General features: G+C 40.1%; 1 protein-coding gene across 2 annotated transcripts; it reads right to left on the bottom strand.

The window, feature by feature from the left end:
* Window positions 1–1269: 1269 nt before the first annotated feature.
* arrdc1a (arrestin domain containing 1a) lies at window positions 1270–18892 on the bottom strand. 2 transcript variants are annotated; one of them, XM_079366324.1, is made up of 8 exons: window positions 18666–18892; window positions 13475–13585; window positions 12187–12237; window positions 9561–9715; window positions 6677–6859; window positions 5476–5652; window positions 3683–4205; window positions 1270–1694 (listed from the first exon to the last, which is right to left on the bottom strand). In XM_079366324.1, the coding sequence occupies exons 1-8, from the start codon at window positions 18781–18783 to the stop codon at window positions 1657–1659; spliced, it is 1356 nt and encodes a 451-aa protein (XP_079222450.1). In that variant the 5' UTR covers window positions 18784–18892; the 3' UTR covers window positions 1270–1656. The 2 variants fall into 2 exon arrangements, with proteins under 2 accessions (XP_079222450.1, XP_079222451.1); XM_079366325.1 differs by lacking the exon at window positions 1270–1694 and adding an exon at window positions 1972–2019.
* Between the last annotated feature and the right edge of the window lie 900 nt (window positions 18893–19792).

Raw genomic sequence — 19792 nt, 5'->3', positions numbered from 1 at the left:
TATTGAAATCCAGAACAACAATAAATAAATAATTGACCTTCTGCATGTTTGATGTATTTAACATGATCAAGTAATATGAAGACATTCACCGAGCTCTCCGATTATGATAATGTGGGAACATCAACAAGAAAGAAATGAAAATAACACCATGAGTGATTCTGTGTTCATTTACACAATTGAAAGCAGAAGGGACAAAGAACCGTTTAGCAGCAGAAGAGCAACACAACCTATATACAAAAAGTGAATTAGAGAATAATATTAAACTGCCACTTTTGCCAAAACGAAGTCTATGGTAGGCTTTTGAAACATTTAATCTGAAGAGCTGATCATTTGTAATTATACTTTCATCAGTCAGGAGAGTCTTGGACTAAAGGTTAAAGATCAAACAAATCAGGCATATTAAAAATATATTTCTTCAAATGTAGAAAATATTATAAGTCAAATGATAAATGTTTAAGATTTATTATGGATTTCAGTTATTCATTTATGAATAGCAGAGGTTATAAACTATCGCACATAAGGATGTTTGAAAAAGGTTGGTCTTTTATCTTGTAGTTTCACAACTCAGGTATGTCATATGTAAAACAAACTTTAGGGATGTTCAGTATTTAAAAAATCTATTTTGGATATGGTCAAAGCACATCGTTTAAGAAGAACGATCCATATTATGACTAGGGCAATTGATGTAGATAAAATCAGTTATGACGAGTTATAAAAATAATAGATATTCCAAGTAGTTTTTTATGTAAGTGTAATTTTCATTGTTTGCATTTCAGTTTTATGACAGAAATGTCGTCATGAGTCAAATTACTTCTGGACATCTTAAACTGCATTTTTAGTTGTTTTAAAAGTAAAAAAAGAAAAACAAGTGTCAACCACCTGGGGGAGGGGTTACTGCCCTTTGTGATGTCACTAAGGGAAAATCTCCAAACAGCCTGTTTGAGCACACATTCTCTGAAAAGTGGAGCAGGCTAAAGAGAGGATGGTGATGGACTCCTCATTGGGTGATTTGCAGACAGACGAGGGACACGCTAGCATTTGAAAAACACTGGCGTGTATTTCGATAACATGAACTTTAAGTCTGGATTTTTCACAGGCATAGCACAAACAAATAATGGTAAATAAAAGATCTTTTCAAAGCAAACCATCGACTCAGTTTTAATCATTCAAATAAAAATGAAGTTAAAAAGACTAAAAGTTAACAATGAGAGAAATCCTCGGGTTCATTATCAACAGGCTTCTGAAACAATAAAAAAAATGATCACTCGATGAGATGGTTTGCTTTGTAGATTTGTTTTTGTACATAAAATGTGACATCACGGATGCCAATGACTATTCCGAAATAACTGAAAACACAAAGATCAGCACATGCGACTAAACCTAATCCCCTCTTTGCTCCTTTCATTCAAAGTGCTAAAACTTACAAACCAAGTTAAGAACAACTCCAGTGTGATTAGTGAGGCTCCTTGTTCACCTGGCAGCAGTGTTGAGGATAATTTCACTGTAGTTTTAAATCAAGATCTTGATTCTGTGGCATTTATAAAACTTAAAACTTACACGGTTTAAAAAAAAAAAAAAAGGACTGGAACTACAGCTGGAGCTTATGCTTTTGTTTGGTTGAATGGATCGTCATCCTGAAGGAGATTTTCTGGTTCTTCATGTGTTGCAGCTCTCATCGTAAGAAGGAGGCGCCTCTGTAACACAAACAGTCAGACACAAACAAACCCAACACAGTTAATACTTTTAATACTCATTGATTTGGGACATTTTTAGATCCCTAAACCACCAGGACTCAGAGGTCTAAGTTTGGATTTTCTACATCAGTTATGGTTTTACTCTACATTAAGATATTAGTAGACAGTTGCCATAAGAGCTGTTACTGTTAAACGTTTTTTGTAAACAATGGGCTGAAGACGCTTGCAGAGTCATATTTGGGGGTCAATCCATAAGTATTACTGTACCTTGTCAGCCGTCATGATTGTTTAAGCTCTCACAACGTCTTGCTTGCTTCGTCACCCTCTGCTTGTAAACAAATACACACTGTCTAAGAGGGGTTGGTGTAACAGCACAATAAGTGTCTTCAAACAGTGCAGTTGCACTCAGCGACCTTTAGGGGATGCTCCAAACCAAATTCCTACATAATGTTGCTTTAAGCTGCAATTTACAGACATATTTCCCACACAATAAGGAGAAAGAAGGGACTAGATTATGTACTAGAAATATATGAAATTATACATCTTCTAAAAAAAAACAACATCTGCACTGAATGGAACAAGAGGGTTTGCACTACTGTCACTTAGATGAGAGAATGACTCTCTTCGCAGCACGTGTTTGATAGTCGATACGAAGGAACACTGGTGGCACCGCTCTGTTGTATTTAGTGTTTATTGCATCTTGAATGAACTGACAAACCAAGAATATGAGGCTTCTGTTGAAGCGTGGCCAGAAAAAGTCCAGTTCAGTGTCTTAAGAAACTCGTAACGTTGATTGAAGGACCACAGTGTTTCCTTCAGAGCTACTGCCAATGATCCTCATCTCACCAAATCTACAAAACAATGTTTTGAAATACTTCAAAACGTTCAGAATGTTAATTTAAGAGTTTATGTTGGGGAATCAAATGTACTCAGAGGGCTTTCTTTATGCCTTACTCATCTCTTTGACATTTAAGGTCATTACCAGAATACAAGTTGTGCCAGTAGATAAGACACGGCCTGTTTTGTGGGTCTCCCAGAGGGGGAAGTTATTCAAACCGTCTTCCCACGTGGTGATTTTCACTGCCTTCTGCAAAGCCCACAACCTGCAGTTTCTATTCAGTTGTGTAGGTGTTTCGGTACCATCTGTTAGTGTTGTAGTACTCTGAATTGTGCTTGTTCTCAAGACCACTTTTTGAAGGTCTCAGAATCCAAAACATTTTTGCTCAGTTTTGTCTCAGTCTTGGATTGGGTGGAATCAGGATTTTAAGTCAAAACCAGTCAAGATCACCACTGAAAGGATATTTTCCACGTCATGACTGTGATTAGAAGGAAAATGCCTCTTTCCATAAGAACAAATAACTTCATGTCATTTTATCAGCTGCAACCTTCCTGACGTTACAGTCTAAGTGAGTGACACGTCTGCTGCACAAAAACGTGATCGTTATAGTCTTGGTCTTGACTCGATCCCTAAACGTCTTAGTCTTGACCACAACATTTCCATCTGTTTTCAGTATGTGTAGTCTGGAGTCCTGCTCGCTAACTGTACAGTCGTTGACCTCTTAGTCAGTGACAGTCGTGAGGGACGGACCAACAGCCGGCGTGAGTCGCCCTTCTCACCTTCGCTGGTCAATCATTTTCTCTCTTTGTCTTCTCAATCAAAACAGCACTCCACAATGGGTTTTTTTTTCTACTTCACAGCATATCAGCATTTTCATTAAAGGCATGATTATGACCTCATGAAGGGGAAACTATGTCAAAAGTGGCGCTGCTAAACTTTTCTGCAGCTATACTTAATGTCGCATGTCTCATCGGTTTATACTGGTACATGTTACACTGGAACGAAGAATAAGGGGCAATGAAGAGAAATGTTCTTAAAGGCCGTATTTACTGCAGGGCGGATGAATTGCTTTGGACTGCACATTTTTCCTCTTCAGGTACATCTGGTGTAAATTTCTAAAAAGGTGCAGAGCGAGCTTTTGCAAACTAACCATGTGGGTAAGATGAGGTGCCGTAGTCGGGAGGCAGGATGTTTGGTGTTGGCATTGCGACGGCCCCTCCTGTGGGGTATGGTGCTGTGGCCCCTGAGGATCCTCCCGGTACTGCACCAGGGACATTCTGCTGGTTCTGGGGGAAGAGAAGGCCGGGGGCGTAACTGAAGGCATTGGGCGACACCAGCTGAGACTGGCGCTTGTTGGGGTACCCGTCACTCATCGGAGCCCCGCCTTCGGCCCCCTGCTGATAATCAGCCGGAGGGGCGCTTGGGGAATTAAGGGAAGACATCCGGGAACGCGGGGTGGAACGGGGGGCAGGTTTAGGGGCAGGGCGAGGGGGCAGCGTGGGAGTGGTGTGAGAGGTGGAGGCGTCGGGCGTAGAGACGGGAGCTGGTGTGGCTTCATCCGTGGAGGAGGAAGGAGGAGCGGGTCTTTTGGAAGAGCGCTGTTTTTTGTCCAGTGAGACGTTCCCTACTTGGATGGGTAACGTCAACATGACATCCGGAGACTTCAGACTGACCTGATAAAGAGAAGAAATCATTTTGTTAGCAAAATGTATGGGAGAAATACACTTACTTACACCGCAATACACAAATATTGTATTTGATGAATTAGAAGAACAGAATTGGAGTACAGTGAACAGTCTCACCTCCTCAACCGTTGAATTCACTACACACATTGCAATTAAGTTCTTTATTATCGTCTCCTTCATTAACAATGTGCACAGCTCAGAAGTCAAAAGACTTAACAGACGACACTCACAAAAGGGAACAGAGTTCAGGAACAAGAAGGAAGCCCTTCGACAAACCTCTCACACATTCAGGAGTGCAGAGATTTAGGTTTTCAATATGTGACACTGAGCATTGCTATATGCATGGGCATGTGCTGTACTTTATTTCTCTCCCATGTACTATTTTTGCAACGTACATGTGCCTCTGAGTTGTCATTAAAATTTGAGTGCAGAGATTTTTCTTTTTTCAGTGGATGGTGAAACTTAAACAATGAGAAAAGCTCCCACACAATAGACTCACTTTGTGCCGACGCATTTATTAAATTATCCAACGTCTTAGTCCTTCATCATCATAGCTGATGAAGGCCGGTGGGAAGAAAACCTATTGTGATTCAATTAAAGTGTCGGCATCAAGCGACAGTGTTTTTTTAATTGAAATATCCAGAGTGTATCTCAGTGAAAATAATGTGAAAACAGTGGAGGCTACAGAGGGACATTTATGTCTTCATTTTCTCGGTTCCTCTTCCTCTCAACATGTCCTACAATTTTTTGGCTGCTTGACACAAAAAGAAAATCTCTCATTATCCAACAGCAATCTCCAAGAAAAGTCCACAAAATATACATGATATCTTAATACATTAAAAGTCACAGCACATCAGCTATGCTGTGTTTTGCTCTTGAATATTCCAGCCACAGAGCCAATGTGGGAATCACTGAACACAAAGCACTTTACAAACATGAGAAAGAAATGTAAGAAAACGCCAGTCATTTTTTAATCTAGGCTTTGTCATGGTTCGTGTGTTACTCAGTTTGACCTGGAGAGGGTCGTGGATAACGTTTTTGGTACTGCACTTTGCCAATCCTGGTCGTGCTTTCAGAACTCAACCTTGGGAGGACAATGGTTGAATCCGTGACACAGCTGTTGTGTGAATGTTTTCTGAAAGTGGCCGAGGTGCTTATTTAGATCCAAAACAGAAAACATATGGATGACTATATGAGTCGACAGATAAACCAACCAGTCTATAACATGATAGCAAAACACTGCTGACGATGAGCTCACCTTCACATAATATTCAATCTTAATAAGATCACAGCCAACGAGGGAGGACTGAGGAAGAGGAGGAATGATGATCTGCTCCTTCCACTCCACCTCCTTCCCAGCCTTCACCGCACCTCCCTCCACCTCCGCGATCGACCTCAAATCATGGACCGGCTTCTTCATCTCATACGTCACTCTCTGAAAACACAAATCGGCACGAAACCTCAATCGACATCATTTAGGAAATGACACATCCTAATGATCCAATGGTTGTTTGCCGCTTTAATCTAGATATTGCAGCATATCTTGTATTTGTTAGGTTAGATGAAATCCAAGGGGTTTGGGTTGTTTCTCCATTTAAAATCCTTCAGATTAGAAGATTTTGCAGGTGCACTTCAGCAGCGGCATGTCACTCCAAAACAGCCAGGCTCGTCAAAGGAGGAAAAAAAATTACATGGCGGTTCACTATCATTGCATTAATAGAAAGATGTTTCTTCTTTCCCTCTCTGGTCACCTGCAGAGCAAACCGATGCGTCATGAAGCCCAAACTCGAGAAGGAGAGAGTGAGTGCAGTTGGAAAACTCACACACACGCACACTATTGCTGTTATACATATTGATACCTAGGGGATCTGCCTTTTCAGGTAAAAAAAAAAAATTAAAAATGTTGCAAACCTAATAAATCTTGAAGAATCCAAACTCCATTGAAAAAAAAATTGTGTTTTTTTTATAATTAGTACGGCTGTGAGAGAAAGCTTTAAAGCAGACGTATACAGTCCTGTTGTTTTCCTGAACACTGATTCAGTGGAATTGAATCCCATGCTAACACAAACCCAACCCAGCAGCTGTACACACACTTCAGCTTCTTCAGTTTTCATTTAGACTCACAGACTCGTGGTTTGTTTAGTTTACACACTAAGGGCCTGGTTATAAACCTACGTAGTTCTGTGTTAACAAGCAACGGGAACAGCAAATATTGGTATTTCACAAAGATAACTAACAGAGCACACAAATGAACATAAACAGAACAGAGCACACTATCAAATGGTATAATCTACAAATTATAGATACATACAGTATTAGCATTTAATAGCTTTGTAAAGAAGGTGAAAATGACTAAGATTTAAAGACAGTTCTTTGACTTTGAGTATATTTTAGAGTTTTAATTCTGGACCCAACCCTCCCATTCACATGTGTTTTTAGAGGCTTTAAAAAGTGTTTACCTGCATCAGGCTGGCGGCCATGTTGCCTGTGTTCTTCCCTGACTGGTTGTGGATTGAGGCTGTCACCTGGATGATCTGACCAGGTGTGTAACCCCTCATGTCAGTCTGAGCTTTCAGGACAATGGTACCCGTTTTCATCAGCATGTAGGTGAACTGCTGAGTCACTGCAGACGAAGAGATTCCCTGCAGGGTGAGAGTACAAGAGGATGGGTTAATAAAGACTGACAGTGAGACACATTTAAATGGAAGAATTTAATATTTAGATTAATTTATTTACAGTTCACAGATAGAGGAGGGCAGGATTCGCGGTTCATCAGTTGTCAATGTCTGAAAAAAGTTCTGTGCTTAAAGGTATGATAGCAACTTTCAGAGTAGTGTCCAGTAGGTGGAGCACTTTAGCACCAGTCTCTCAAACCAAACAAAGTGCACAGCTCCTCCATCTTATCCACTCTCCCTCAGTTTAGACCGCAGCACAAAGTCGATTCTGTTCTTATTTCCTTTCAAGTTTGTTAGAACAAAGTCTCTTGGTTCTAATGATTTGTCCCCTAGTGTCCAAACTCTGCCATTGTGCCCCCCACTAACAGCGTCCCTGAGTGGGCGGGTCTGTTTCTATACCCCCATGTTTCTAACATGTTTGAGCACCAAGACATGAAGGAAATGCAAACTAAACAAGGTCTAGCTTGTAGAGCAGCTGCTTCATTCAAAGGGTTTTGTTTACAGACGTTTTAATGCGTCTCACTTTCAGGTTTTTAAAGAGTTCAGCTCAAGTCTGTCACATTAAAATGTATAGGTTTCCTTTTGACAAAAAAAAAACAATAAAAAGGATCAGCTCTGAATCATCTCTTGTTCTGTTCTGTTCAAAGTTGTCTTCAGACAGACTCAATGATGCACATCAGACTTATGGCACCATAAAACGTATGGTTGGGGGTGTGGCCAAACATTTGTCCTTTAAGAGACTATAACTGAGAGGTTAAGGACAAAAACACAGGACAAGGACATAGCTGAGGACTCTTTGGTCTCAACTTGAAACTTGGATGCAGCCTGTTGGTTTTAGAAGAAGCCCATGCTTTAGTGTATGAAACCTGCTTTATTTTAAATGGCCGACCAGGATGACACCATTGGTTGTAAAAATAACCATGGTTGTAAGAAGTTCAGGACATAATGAGCCTGTTGAATTATAACTTTAGTAAAAATACCGTAAATTCCGGACTATAAGCCGCTACTTTTTTCTCACACTTCGAGCACTGCGGCTTCTACTCCGGTGCGTCTTATTTATGGATTTTTTTATGGGGGACAATGAGCTTCTGCCGCAAAAACATTTGACTTCGTCACGTCGGATCTTAATATCAGTCATTTTGCGCTTCATGCACGCACCCTCATCATGGAAAACACACGGAGAAATACATATGAGGCAGCTTTCAAGTTAAAGGCGATCGACCTGGCTGTCAAAGAAGCTAACAGAGCTGCTGCACGTTAAGATGACACTGACAGCGACAACAGAGACTGAGGAAGTGAGTAATGAAGTCATTCTGAGGCAGTGAATGGATGGACTTTTTCTTGTGAAATATATTACGGTCATCTTTTTCATCAGCCGTGTTACAGACACCGTCGGCTAGGCTTCGTATTGTAACGGTTCATGTTGTAAAGTCAGTAGTTGATAATGTGTTCATAATTCCGATTATGTGGAGAGTCAGTGAATGCACCAGCGAGGACGTGTTGAGTGGCTGTATGAGAGAACGCTGGGGGAGAGAGTTGGATTGTTACGGCAAGTTATGTGTTGCTCTCTGCTGTAAACGGCGTGGTCACGGCCGACAGTGATCGGGTTATTAAAAGTTATTATTTGAGCGCTCTCGTCGTCCTTTAACGTCCGTACGGACGCTACAGTATTTGCGGATGTTACCGGTAGCCTACGTCTGTGTAAATAGCTCTTGTTATAGCGTGGACACCTGCGGCTTATAATCAAGTGCGGCTTATATATGTACAAATACATTTATTTACTTATTTTTAGCCGGTGCGGCTTATATCCAGGTGCGCTCAATAGTACGGAATTTACGGTAGTTAAATGTTGTTTTTTTTTTTTTTAAATCTTTGCAGCATGATGTTAATTTAGTGAATTAAAGTCTCATATAGAGATACAGGTGCAGCTTCCTTCTGATCGAAGTCTGAAACCTGTCAAACGTTACAAAGTACATCCCCCCTCTGAACCACATACAGTCACTGCTGGCACCGAAAAAACAAGATGTGACAACAAAATAAGCCATCACATGCCTACTAACTAACCTCCAATGTTAGTGTTGGAGGTTGACTACAGACTTCTTGGTATAGGCTTTGCTCTCAGCGTACTCTTGATTATGACGTCCAGAGAGGATCATGCTCTTCTCTCTCCATTGAGCTCCCTGTTGATTGTAGAATTTAAAAAAGTTCTTGCTTGTTTTTAAGTCACTCCCTGGACTGGCTCCGCATTATTTATCAGATCTTTTAATCCCTCGTTCCCTAAAACGATCACTCAGATCCTCTGAGCAAGTCTCCCTCGGTCGTCGCTTGGGCTCAGTGCCCCCCCCCCCCCAAACACTCAATGAAATTATTCAAAGCACAGCTCAATCCCCTGCCTCTTTCCCTTGGCCCTTAAAATATATTAAATGTGTCTCTGTTAACATTATTGGCTGTTATTCTGACTTTGCCGTCTTTAAATACTGTTTGATTTGTTTGTCTGTCTGTGCCGTCAGCTGCTCATGCTGTTTTAAATGTGCTATAAAAAATTTATTTGGCTAGACTGAAGTCACTGTTGGTGGCGTTTTAAACTCTGTAGACCAACATGTGCATCTTGTGCTGCTCTTCATAGTTCAGGGTGGACTATAAAAGTTGCAGGTCATGATGTTCTCACCCATATATCTGGCACTTCATTCAGGTTTAAAAGTCGCAGCATGTAGAAAGGTTTCTCTACGTTGTAGTCCTTTGCAAACCGCGGGGTGTCGATAAAAGCCCTCAGTCTGTAAACGATCCGACCGTAGTTGCCTTCGAATGACGTTGGAGCTGATTCTGTGGGAAAGAAATTAAATATGCATGAGCCGGGTCATACAAAAGGAATTCATTAAGCTGTATGATAACAGTGCAAAGGAATTTAGGGAGACAATTGGATTGTATTACATAACCAAATCCTGTTCCTCAAAGTTTAAAGGATGACAGCACTCTATAGTAACTTAAGCGTTTTATTCCCACACTTGTGTCAGACTTTTTATTTTAATATATAAATAAGACTCCAGAGAGTTTATTGATGAACCTGCTGTGACTCCTGTGGTTAAAACGGTCAGACTTTTTATGCCATATGTTTTTAGATCTACAAGACCAGACAAACCGGTTCAGTTGCTTTTGAGTTTCGCTGTTGCTCCTCTCGTCAGACTGCTGTTGTTTTTTTTTTTAAAGATAAGTGGCCTCGTAACTCTAAACACATGGGCTGACTGTGCTGGAACACAAATAGCAATGGAAGCAATGTGTTAATTGGAAGTAAGAGGCGAAGTGTAAACTTGTTCAAAAACCTGTTCCAAAACAATTGTCCTTAACTTACACAATTTTAAAACATGTTCATCAGTGTGTAGACTCTGAGCTAAAATGGATTTAAGGACATTATTTTACATCAAAAGCTATCTCTGCCATAATTTGAACCCACTTTTATGTTTTCTTTTCATCTCATTTACCGTTTCTTAATCTTATAATTTTTGAATTAAAACAGTAAAAACATGGAGGTCATACTTCATAATACAGTGTCTAACTCTCTAAGAATAACAAAGTCATGGTTTTGAATCAGCATGTTTGTTGTTTAGCTGTCCATCTGAAATGTGCCGACGTCATCAGGGAGTGTCCTCAGATTGCTCTGTTATGAGTAAGTGGAACAAAGTGGCGATTGACATCACTCTGGACAACAGCTGACAGGAAACGTAGATGACAGATGGAAATCTTGAGGATGATGAGAAGCACCAGAGATATATCTTTCTTTTGTTTTATTTGAAGGCTTTTGTGATCACAGTCACACAGTGGCCATGTTTCCTGGTGTCACACTCGGGGCGGAAAGCTCAAATACCTTCTGACCCTCATCAGGCAGAAGATTACAGGGACCTTCAATCCCACGACCTCTTTGTTTCAAAAGTCAGAACGAAGAGAGGGAAAAAAAGGCTTTTAAATCTGCTGCTCTTTTTACTTGGAACACGTAATAACATGTAATAAAATGAATTGAAACTTAAGAAATGTTTGTGGATGACCTTGACAAACATTTGCTGCTCAGATTAATTGTTACTCGTTGTTTGTCTGGTACTTGTGTTGCTCCCGGTCTTGTCCAGGAGCAACACAAGTACCTTTCTTGAAAAAAAAAAACTAATCTCAATTAGTTTTCTCTCCTGGTTAAGTAAAGTTAAAGCTAAATAAGGTAACAAAAAATAAAAAATGCTATAGGCCCTACTACATTTTTTTTATCCAGTCAATAAAAAAAGACACTTTCTTGGGCCCCGGTGGCATTGTGGTAAATATTCATGCCCCATGTTTAGAGGCTGTTGTCCTCTGGCAGGCAGGTTTAAATCTAATCTTTGGTTTATTACGTCACTGCAGTAATTTGAAAATCAGCCTTTAAATCTTTAAAAAGTGTCTAAAACACCGGGATGTTACCATCAGCTGACAGTTGGTGGTCACTGCGCTGCAGTTTTAATAAGACTGTCCAGTGATCTGGAAAATCACTTACTTAAAAAACATGTTTTTAAAAACATGTTTTTAAGTCTTCGTCAACGCAGCAAGGTGTTGACTTTACAAATTCAATCGTTATAGAACTATGATGCAGCAGATTATGCTTTGGACGTGTAAACTTTGATTGAAAAGTCTCGTCCCACACAACCTGAATAATGTCTTGTTCAGCGTTTGGTTATCCAAAAAACTCAGAGGAGAAAGCTGCTACTTTTAATAAGATTATCTTTTAAGCCAATATTAGTGTCCAAAATGTTATTTTACAGTAACAATGACTAACACCTTCACCTTGCTCAACCACATTAGCTTCTGTTGTCAATAAATAAACTTTTGAAAAAATCCACCTGTTTATCCAAACTTGGTCACCTATGGCTCCAAAATACAAAGATGGCAACAGCTAAGAAAGTAAGGCACACACCAATACATGTTAATACTATGTTATCGTTACTATTATGTCAGTGTTGGTTCAGATACTTGTCGATTTGCAACATCAGTGCAAGATGATAAAAACTTAATACGTGCATCTATTTTGATTTCATGGGAACTTTAACATTGAGGCAGGCTCAAACTAAATACTGGAAATCCGTGCAATGATTTACATAACACTCATCAGCTGCAGTGAATGCTGGGATAAAAGTCCCATCCTGAACTGTAAGCAAATGAGGGTAAAGATCAACATGCCGGGGCTCGTCTGTCAGGCACGGAGATGCCGGTGTACAAACACCCAAACAGAAGAAAGACAGGGAGCAACAAGAGTTAATCCCATCACTCCATGCTCCTACCTGGTATGAGAAACTTGAAGGGGAAAGTGTGTTCTCCCTCTTTCAGGGTTCCTGCAAGGGGAAAAAAAAAGAGCACAGATAACATCAGTCAGTGGAAACAATCAAGCTGCTGTTTCCCACCAGGCTGATCTGCCGCAGGGCTGCACACAGAACCCACACGGAAAAAAGGAACTTTTAATATTCATCCTCTGCACTTTATCTTTACACAATGTTAATGCAAAAGAAACATTCTTGTCAAGGTTTTTGCTTAAAATGTTGAGAGTTTGTTCACTTTGAGTGAGTGTTGATGTTGTGCATTAAGACAAAACCAAGAAGCACGCTTTCTGGAATTCAGGGCTCTCCAACACTTTAGCATGCTACCTATTGCTCGCTAAGAGGTTAGCCGACTGCTAATTCAACAATAATAATAAAAGTGGCCTTTAAGCTGTGAATAAAATAATTAAAAAAAGGTGATGCTCCTGTCGTATTTGTAAAGAAGCTAACCAGTCACAACAGTGTAGCAACAATATCCATTAAAAGGTTGATTCAGTCAGGCTGTACAGTACACTGAGCTAAAATGAGGCTTATAGTGAGCCTGGTAAATCAGATAATAAAAGTTTTTTATGACTGTAAGTGTTTCAGTGGGATAAATGAGCCATGTAGAGCGCAATCACACCCGAGTCCAGGTTAACTGTGAGCAGGTCGCTCTGCAGGCAGCACATGGGGAAGGGAAACATCATGCAAACAACAGGACACTTGTGCCTGTCTGAGGCTGATTTGTTTTTATGCAGTGAAAAAAAGATTTGTTTGATACAGTGATATATTATCGTCAGGAGGTTCATGGGGATTTATTTTGAAAGTCTCTATGTGTTCCCATGTCAGGTAGATCTACCCTGTGCAACTTGACTCATGATTGAAAAAAAAGAAAAGTAGATGATCAACACGTACTGTACTGGGAGCAGAGCAGAACAGGATGGTGTAGAAAGTGATTACAAACAGAACCGAGCAGTAACTCACCAATTTAAGTAAGATTGAAATCATGTCTGCTGATGTAGTTTGCTAACACAGTGGCATGAAGAGTCTCTGCACTTTGCATTGGTATCTAACAGTGTAAACAAGATGGGCCCTTTTTCTGCTGGTTCATCTCTTTTAATACATAATGTGATATAAAGAGAGGCAGCTCTCTGTCACTTTCATTGTTTATAAGAAGCATGAAGAAAGACCTGAGATCCCTGGCTCCATGTGATCTGCTTTTCATGGGTTCATTTCACCTAAAGGACAAAAATAAATGCAGCATGGAACAACGTACCTTTGTCTGCAACAGAGACGGAGCTGTTGAAGTACTGCTCCTCCATCGCCCATGCCGTGTCATTGACCTTACTGGTGATGCCGCAGAAACCATTGCAGTTGACTTTGATGGCTGCAGATAAGAACACAAAGATGTCAGACTAACTATTTAAGCCAGCTGCAGCATGAATCACTTTTCATAAGCAAATGTGATCGTCAGGAAGAGTCGGTCAAACTGATTTCCTGCCTGGGCAGAATCACAAAGTTGCACACGAGTCATACAATCCAGACAAAAAACGAGAGACAAGCTCTGAACTTCAAACTACAATAAACAACTCACATTGAAAAATAATAACTGCATCTGTTACTGTTTCTACACTCCAGGCTAGGGCTGTAAATAGTGATTACATTATTATTTGGTGTTTATTTACCAAGCGTTTAAAGTTTTCCAGATGACCTTGATCTCGACAGAAGTCACTCCTGTGATAATAAGCATCATCAATGTAAATATTCGAGTATGATAAAATGTATTAAGTTTAGAATTTATTACTGTGTGGATAAATCCAACATCACAAAAGGATTGTTTGACCTGACTGTGAACAAGTGGAGAAAGAACAAACAGGACACGTCGGCCATGAAGAGACGGTGAACATGAACCTGAGCTCATCTAAAGCTGAGGAAACAGTGCTTTAAATCTATTATAAGCAACAAATTTAATTCTAAAAACTGTCGTAGGAAAAGTGCCGACTGAAACAAACAAACTTTTAGGTTGAATTTGATTCAATTCATTTCTGACTGTAGTATGAAACACTATGTATGGAAAGGGTTTTAAAATCTATGAAAATTTGTCAGTTCATCTTCGCATTTTGCACAATGAACCACAAATGGGTTTTTTTCTGAGAATTTCTGGATTACCATGAGAGGAAGGTAGAGCTCAGCTTACAAGAGGCAGACTTAAAAAAAAATAAAGAAGAATAAAAAAGGGATACACAGTCCCCGTTTGCACATCGTAGAACTACACAGAGAACATGACAGCTACTTCACTGACTTTGAGTCATTATTAGATAAGTACAGCCCTAAAACTCTTTGTCAATAATGAAGGCTGTCCACGTTATGTATCCGTGTACTTGTGCTCGTGCATGAACTGTACGGTCCTGCAGCACACCTCTTCTCATGCGTCAGGGCCAAGCAAGTTTACCAGATCAGAGCACTAACAATCAAAGTGGAGTTCAGGGTTGAGCTTAGGCACAGAACGGATTGCTTCGAGTGAGTGGGCCCTTAGAAACAGGCCAGGACAGCTCATGAGTGAATAATACTGAGGTGTGTATTCTGGAGTCTGTAGAGTTTAAAGATGTCATGTGGTTGCATTTCTCCTGAGTGCAATGATGCAGCTTAAAAAGAAAAAAAAAAAACAGACAAGATGCAAATTCCCTCTGAGGTTTCGAAGTGGATGATTTGAATAGTAAACCTTTAAGGAGCAGCCCCATAACTGTATCGTTTTCATCCTACATTTAAACATTTAAAGTTTGTGCAAATACTCATGACCTAGCCATCTCTCTCATTATGGAATAATGGAGATGTTACAACACAACGAGTTTCTTTTCCATCACCATCATGGAGATCAGCTGATAGAAAGCCCTCAAATTAAGTTTGTTAAAATCTTCAATTCTTTGGTTCAACGTTCAAAGTTTTAAAATGATACCATCCTCATTTCTAATGATCAATAGTATTGAAAAAAAAAGTCGCCCATAATCTAACCCATCTGAAGACGAGATCAAAAGACAAAAGAGATTAAACCCAAAAATCCTGCATCAAAAATTGGCAGGAATATTTTAATATTTTACTGGCTCAACTAACGTTTTACTTTGTGTAGCATTGCATGGTTATTGTCAGAGAATAATTCACCTGCAGTCGGTTTTCAGGGCAGCTGATCAATAAAGTAACCCAAAGTGTGTTTAAGGTGGTAGTGGACACAAACACTGATACTGGAAATGGCATTGGAAGAACATCTCTGAAACGTTTTCATTGGCTCAGAACCCTGACAGATTTTTTTTTTTTTTTTTAAATGTGGTGTCTGTGTTTGCTGATTTAAATATATGCTCATCAGGGACTCAAACTGTTGCCAGGTGAGAGAGTTGTGTTTCCTGCAGGGAGGCGGCCTCCCTGTGAAGCTGATAGCCCAACCGGCTCTACCGGAAGAGGAATGCAAACAGACCAGAGCCCCAACAAGAAACCTCAAACAGAAACTCCTGAACACATGAAAGCTGCTGACAGCGAGGCCACAGAGGGGGGGGGGGGGGGAGCACCTGAGAATGATCTCAAGGACAAAAAGGGTCACTTCATGAGACTCCAGCACGGGGAAACAGTAAAGCTTTCGTAAACCTCGGGATCAAGTGGCACAAAAGTTCATTTAGTTACAGTATGTGGGTTTATGCACCTTTCTTTTTGTTGTGATTGAAAGTCTGTCATTTGTTACAGTTAAATCCCTGAATACCTTAAAGTTCAAGAGAAGCTCGTTAGGATGAGATGCTGCTCTGACAGTCCATAACTTCCTGCAGTTCAAGTTCCTCTTACCAGTTTGACCTCTTTTTGTTTCAGTTTGTGATAATGAGCGACCTGATGCTGACTCACTGGTTCTTCATGACATTATGTCAAGTACACTTGACCATTGTTCTGCTCTTTTAGCCGGTCGTCATAAACAATCAAATTAACACAATTAATTCAGAACTCTGCTGTTCAGCTTTTATAGAACAAAAGAGACAAACTCTCCACCCAGTTTTAGCGAGGAGTCATTTCAAGTCTTGATTGTTTGGGAACTGAATTACTTCTGTTGTGTGCTTTTATTTAAAGACAGGATAGAGGATAGAGTCAGGGACAGAGAGAGAGAGCGGGGAGTGTCACGTGGAAAAGGAGCCACAGGTGGGATTAGAACCCGGACCACCTGGAGGACCACAGCCGCTGGACATGAGGCGCGAGCATTAACCAACAGCTCCTTCAAACTGCAACCACTATTAACAGGAGCTTGTACCTTTAAACTGTGTGACATGACTCTTCACACAGCAACAACATTACATGCTGTAAACCTTACACAACCAGTCTAAATATGAGATGTCATTGTCTGTCGTGGGAGCTGAATTAGACACAGAGGTGTCCTCTCGAAAACAAACAAATCTGCTTCAAGCTGTCAAACACTGAACAGAGCTGTCTCACATCAAGTCAAATCTGTGCTCCTCAGCTGGGGGGCTGTGAGCCCAGCTGGAGGGTTTTTCTGCAAATCATTGGAACAGAATTCTTCTTCTGCTGGAATAAACATTAAAAACAATAAAGACGTGTATTTTAAACAGGCTGAAAAAAAAAAGATTTTTATTTCTAGCTAGGAGTTGTTACTTACTAAAAGCTCAGAGATGATCATTACCTGTAACAGTACAAGACTCTTTAGCCCAGCCATGAAATCAACTCAAAAATATTGGAGCAGATGGTCGTAGCCTCTTGTTGAACCGTCTTTAATTGGACAAATTCTGTCAGAGTCACAAACCGGTTTAGTTAACAGATTAATAGACTGAATCATTTAATAATTGTGATTTCAAAGAGGAGAAGTTGTTGCCTTTCCTTTTCCTTACTTCATAGAAACTCGGTTATGTTTCATCTTTGGACGGTCGGCAGGACAAAATATGCAGCATGATGAAAATCTCCTCAGGAATGTTTTGTGTTAGTGAAGTTTAATAGCAGAAATCATAAGTAGACATAAACTCTTTGTCCTTTTGTCCCAGTAAGTGCTGTTGTCAGCAAACACCTGCCTGCTATCTGACCCAACAACATGTGTTCTGACTCATATTTCAAAATAAACCGACTCCAACGTCTTTCTGACCGCTCACAAAGAGCGCCACTACACAATCCAGTACATTCAATAAACAAAGACTAACGACAGACTGTGCATCTGAAGCATGCAGGGACTGCTCTGACAAAGAGACACAGGCTCCTGTTACATGTCAGAGAAATGGGCTTTATACAATGCAATACTTTTAGCTTTGCACAGAGAGTAAACATAAGGAAAAGTTAAAGGCAGAAAACACAGAGCAAAGAAGGGGCCAGTCAGCGTGGAAGATTGTTTAGGGCTTCAAACGCTGAGAGCCAAAAATCTTCTTCCAGGTCAGGATTAAGTATCCCCAACTCCTGCTTAAAACACACAAGGCTACGATACCACCCATCAATGCAAAGTCCTCTGTATGTTGTCTGTGAATTTAGGGGTTTTGTTTTTTTGGGAGGGGGCGGCTTATCAGGTTATATTGGAATGACTGATGCTGTTGTGTTATAGGTTGTTTCCATCATGTTTGCATTCATCCTAACACCTCTGTAGTTGTGTGAGATGAATGAACCTCAATGATTTTGGAGGATTAGATCAGCGGGGTGCCAGCGCATGTAGATCCCCAGTGTCCGTGGTGACTGTCCACGCACAAACACACACAGACTGACAGGCCTATTCAAACACTGAGGAACAACAACGAGACTGAAAACGATACTATTACCTAATGACTCATTAAAAAAGGAAGAAGCGAGAACCACTTTAGCAATTAGTAGATGTTCAAAAGTAAATAGACACACAGGTGTGTTCATGTGTAAAGAGTGTTCCAGTCATGTGCACACTCACATCTGAAGTATTTTCACACATACTGGCTTTCATTAAGGCATCTAAGTTCATGATGGCTTCATTTTATCAACTGAACTGTTGGGTTTATATTTTGACGGGGTGAAATATTTGTAATGTCTTCAGTAAAAGATCATTAACCACCTCAGTTGATTTTCATTTCTGATAAGGTAAAGTCAGTGACCGATCATGCCCCCATCTGCACACAGTTAAACCATTTTTTTAAAGAGCAATTAAAGCGTTCAGTGTCATCTTATTGGTTGGGTGATTACTTGAAGAAAAATAAACTGTCACAGAGCTATACTCAGGACTGTTTCTAAGAGAATACTGTGTGACTGAGCAGAAAACTAAAATCCAGAGTCAACCAATTAACAAGACTGTGGGATCAAGTAATAGAAGGTCCGCTTCAAATCTATCAGAACTAAATATTCATATGATTTTAGATTAGGTCCAGACATAATTCAAAGCGGGAAAGGCCTGAATTACACATTATGAAACCTCTCAGCCTCTCACTTCCGCCTTTTTCCCACCAGGTGTACAAATGTTGCCGATAAGAGTCCTTCCTCACCTTTACACAGCAGCGCGTGGGCCAGCTTTATCCTCACGATCCCAGAGATCGACTCTCCCGGACTGTACACCTCTTTGCTTTTGTCAAACGTGATCTCAAACTCCTGAAGTTTCCCCATGTTTCCCCTGATCCACACAGCGAAACTGAAGCTCAACTCACCTGTGCGCTCAACCTAACAGCGACTCTCCGGCCCCGCCCCGGGCGCACGTGCGCTCCGGGCTTCATGTGGCCTCTGTGCACATGTGTTACAAAGGCTTATTGTAGCCTACATTTGTTGAACAGCCCTCATGTATCATATTAAATAGTTGTTACTTTTAGCCTACTTAATGTGTAAGTTCTGCGTTGTTAAATAAAGCTTGAATAAATAACTTAAAAAAAAGTAAAGCAAGCAAATGAAAAAGCTGTGTGTTAGTGTGTGTGTGTGTGTGTGTGTGTGTGTGTGTGTGTGTGTGTGTGTGTGTGTGTGTGTGTGTGTGCAGGGCCACCCCTGGCCAAGTGGGGGTACTAAGCAGGATTTTATTTTGGGGCCCCACTTCCAATAACATAATAATAAAAATAATTATAATAACAACAATAACAATAATAATAATAATGATAATAATGATAATAATGATAATAATAATAATAATATTAATAATAATAATAATAATAATAATAAATTACAATGACTAACGCATCAAATGAACAGCCTCTATCAACAGTGGAACAAGAACTTTACAGATCAACAGTGGAACAATAAAAGCACAGATTGATAGGGTATAAACCTGAGTCAACATATGACAACCAACTGGTCAATTTAAAAACTCATTTTTTTCAATAAAGCTGAAAATATTCAGTCAAGACATTGAATAAATGGTCATCAGGGCTGCTTGAAAATGTAATCTCCAGTCCACATCTCAACACAATTATCATCTCTTCTGTCTCATGATTAGCACGAGCAGACATGCCAGCAGTTTATGTTTATATTTATATGCCACTAAGTTTTTTGTTTTTTATTTCAACAACATACCCACCTTCAAGTGAAGCACGAGCCTCTTCTTGTTTGGACTTTTTCTTTCTTTTGCTAGTTCCTGAATCGTAATGACGTTTGGAAGCTATCTCTCTCTCTCTTTACTCTCTACCTGCAA

Source organism: Symphodus melops (genome assembly GCF_947650265.1).
Source record: "Symphodus melops genome assembly, chromosome: 1".
Classification (NCBI taxonomy): domain Eukaryota; kingdom Metazoa; phylum Chordata; class Actinopteri; order Labriformes; family Labridae; genus Symphodus; species Symphodus melops.
The sequence above is the reverse complement of the archived record's forward strand: the minus strand, read 5'-3'. Positions and strand labels throughout refer to the sequence as shown.